Source organism: Corylus avellana, chromosome ca5 (genome assembly GCF_901000735.1).
Source record: "Corylus avellana chromosome ca5, CavTom2PMs-1.0".
Lineage (NCBI taxonomy): Eukaryota > Viridiplantae > Streptophyta > Magnoliopsida > Fagales > Betulaceae > Corylus > Corylus avellana.
In genome coordinates this window covers 9,024,334-9,028,322 of record NC_081545.1, presented here as the reverse complement: position 1 = coordinate 9,028,322, position 3,989 = coordinate 9,024,334, and the positions used below count along the sequence as shown (strand labels likewise).

The window sequence follows — 3,989 nt, the reverse complement described above, 5'->3', positions numbered from 1 at the left end:
ATTGTGAGTCTTCATATAAATATATATGTACGCTAGTGTAATGAATGTATATTTACATAGTAATACATAATACTATAATTTAGCTGCGGGTTCAAAATCATGAAAAATCATATTCATCTTCCATTAATAACGTGGGGATGCCTAGAAAAAAGAAAAAGAAAGATAACGTGTGTATATAGTATCTATTGAAGAAATTCATAAAATAGACACAAAAGATTTTACGTGATTCGGTCAACGACTTACATTCACATAAAGTTCATAGAGCTACATTAAGCTCTTATTGAATGATCTATTTTACAATACATGACACTCTTATTTATAGGAGAATTAGGGTAGATAAGTTTAGTAACTTTGATGACCATCAAATCTAATTACAATAAAATCAATCAATTAGATTTGATTATAAATCAAATCTAATTATAGGAGATTACAATAAATTATAATAAAATCAAATCTCCTAATACTTTCTAATATCTATCACTTCTAGGTGGACCAGCCAAGGCATGCACCATGCGATTGGACCAAACAATTTTAAACGTCATAAATGGAGTACGCTATAATTCAAACTAAATAAAAGACATGCAAGTAGTAGAAACCGACCCTAATTTCCTAGATTTGAGGATCTTTGTTCTTTGGTTTTTGTTCTCTACAATCGTCATGAAATAAGTGACAGTTGAACAACTAAAACGAAGGAAATTAGAAGTTGCACTTGACTATTTATTTATTTATTTTTTAATATTTTATCAATGCAGAACACAACACTCACAATAACACTTGCACCAAAAATCCCTGCTTGAGCAGATTTCAAGATGTCTAGTTGATGGTGCTCTCAGGATTGGGATTCTACAAATCTTCTATAATGCATGCATTGTGTCAAGACCCTATTTGACGTCCTAGCTGACGCGAGTTCAAAAACCTACAATTTTGTCATATCGTTTGTACAATCATTTACATATATATTAATTATTAATTAACCACAGGATTAACTATTAATGAGCTGCTTTTTAAAAATAAAAATAAAAATAGAACTATTTCCATGCATATTTTTGAACTCTTTTTTGTTTTTGTGTTTTTTTTTTCTTAAACTCTAGTACACTCAACATTTGTAAATTGATCATATAAATTTAGTGCACTCGACATGACTAGTCAAAAGTAACATCAGATGTATGTAATTTATTCATACATATTTTATTGAGTATCTGTTAGAGCATTTCCAATAGAATAGCCAAATGTTATTTTTATTTAAAATAGTTCTTCAAATGTTTAAAAAAAGCTTTTATATTGAATTAGCAAAAAAAAAAAAAATGTAAAATAGATATTTGATTGGAAGAATTTAAAAAAAAAAAAAAAAAAGCTAAATGTAGCAGTACTTTTTAAGGGAGCTATTTTATTTTTCATTGTTTTTTTCACATGTTTTCTCTTTTTCCCAAATCATTTCCTACTTTTCCTCTGCATGTTCTCTTTTTCGCAAAATTTTTTTCATTTTTCCTCTCACATGTTCTTTTTTTCTCAAAATTTTTCTTACTTTTAATAATATTTTAATAGAATAGATATAAATATAGCTAATCGGATGTAGAGACATTTAAAAATGGCTTAGCTAAACTAGATAAAAGTGAGTTTTGAGAAACCATTTTACATAAAAATATGACTCTTCCATTATTAATGCGCTTACTAATAAAAGAAAAATTAATCTTAAAAGTTGACCGGAAATTATGGGTTTGACTATTTCAAAAACTCTAATTAGACATGGACGAATCGAATTTCCACTGCAATAGATTTGTGGGTTGGTTATGCCCTCTTGTTTAAAGAAGTATACCACGTTATTCACACGTACTTATAATTACTTAATTAATCGTTGTATTAGAAATATTGAAAAGTGGTATTCCATGCAAGTGCCAACCAAACAATTCTTTATATACGTGCATACCATCTTCATTTCATTTGTGCATTTGTGTGTGAGTGAGTGAGAAAATGGAACCAAAAGAAGCACTGGCAATGGTACAAGGCCAAGCCGAAATTTGGCAACAAATGTTCGGGTTTGTGGATTCTATGGCACTGAAATGTGCTGTGGAGCTCCGCATTGCTGACATTATACACTCTCATGGCGGCCCTATTACTTTGCTCCAAATAGCCTCTGGGATTGATTCCTCATCTCCTGATATCCCCTATCTCGCACGTATTATGAGATCACTAGTCCGCAAAAATATTTTCACCGAACATCTTCCACCGGATGGAGGGGAGACGCTCTACGAGTTGACACAAACGTCAAGATGGCTTCTGCATGATGCGGAGCAAAGCCTAGTGCCAATGGTGTTGATGGAGAACCATTTATGGCAACTGGCACCGTGGCATTGCCTTGGCCAATGTGTCAAAGAAGGGGGCATTGCATTTAAGAAGGCCCATGGCTGTGAGATGTGGGACTTTGCATCAAAAAATCCTGAGTTCAACAAGATCTTCAATGATGCCATGGCGTGTACGGCCAAGATTGTGATGGGAGTTGTCCTGGCGGAATACAAAGATGGGTTTGGCTGCGTAGGATCATTGGTGGATGTCGGAGGCGGGACGGGAGGAATGATTGCTGAGATTGTTAAAGCACATCCACACATCAAAGGTATTAACTTTGATCTGCCGCATGTTGTCGCCACAGCACCCGTGCGCCAAGGGGTCTCTCATGTTGGAGGTGACATGTTTGAGGCCATTCCTAATGCCGATGCAATTTTCATGAAGGTATATATATATATATATATATATATATATGTATTTAGTAGTCCATTAGGTTCCACCTTCTTTTGTAGTATACTAATAAACTTTTAGTGCTTCTTTCACTATAATTGGCAATCCATTAGATCACAATCTACTACTATAAATATTATGGAAAATGCTCACTTACACCTACTTTTAATGTTGGTGCAGTGGGTATTACACGATTGGAGTGACGATCATTGCATAAAGATTTTGAAGAATTGCAGAAAAGCAATACAACAGAAGAGTGGAAAGGTTATCATTGTTGATATTATTCTTGAGAATGATAGTAATGGTTTATTTGATGAGACTCGCATGGCATTCGATTTGTTGATGATGGCACACACTACTGGCGGAAAGGAGAGAACTGAACTTGAATGGAAGAAACTATTGGAGGAAGCAGGCTTCAGTCGCTACAAAATCATCAAAATTCCAACCATACCATCTATTATTGAGGCCTATCCTGAGTGACATACAATTGTTGTTGTGAAGATGTTGTCGGCACAACACATGGGTTACTTGATGCCTGGTTTTATTGTAAATGAACAAACCCAATAAAAGAGAAGGAAAAATAAAAAAAAAATGAAAAGAACAGATGGCATGAAAATAATTGGGTTTAGTTTATATGGGATTATAATCTCAACTAGGCCAAACCCAATTGTCAGCCTTTTCTTGTATTTTGTTTTTAACTTATTGTTATGTTTGGCAGAAGTTGCTATTGTTTAAGATTATCTTGTCATCAATAGTTCTAATGATTGATCAACCTTTTCCTTTATGGTAGAGAAAGAACAAATCCTAGACCATTAGGCTATGCACATATTGAATTCCAACTCTGCTATTTAGAAAGATAATCCAATTAAGTTCAAACAAAGGAAAAGAAAAAGAATGATAATCAATTTCAATGATTTCATCGCATGATCTGCCGCCGGCCTCTCCCTTTTTTTTTCTTCATAAAATTCAGTCTTCAAAAGAGGGTCATATGCCTCTTAACTGCTATCAATTTTTGTTAGAGCTGCGGGTTCAAAATCGCGGAGAATCATATTCATCTTCCATTCATAACGTGCGGGTGCCTAAAAAAATTAAAGTAAAAAAAAAATGGATTTATGCTTTTGAGGTATAGCCATCTCGGTTTCAAAAAGTTTTGAAGGTATTACATTACATGTATATACATTCAATAAACGGATATCGTACTTCTGTTCATATTTCAGTTCAATAATTTAACAGTACTGCATGTCAAACTAAAGTAA

At 33.5% G+C, this 3,989-nt stretch overlaps 1 protein-coding gene across 1 annotated transcript; it reads left to right on the top strand.

Annotated features, from left to right (window-relative positions):
* Nucleotides 1–1,971: 1,971 nt before the first annotated feature.
* LOC132183074 (desmethylxanthohumol 6'-O-methyltransferase-like) lies at nucleotides 1,972–3,213 on the top strand. The gene is made up of 2 exons (XM_059596468.1): nucleotides 1,972–2,727; nucleotides 2,914–3,213. The coding sequence occupies exons 1-2, from the start codon at nucleotides 1,972–1,974 to the stop codon at nucleotides 3,211–3,213; spliced, it is 1,056 nt and encodes a 351-aa protein (XP_059452451.1).
* Nucleotides 3,214–3,989: the final 776 nt, after the last annotated feature.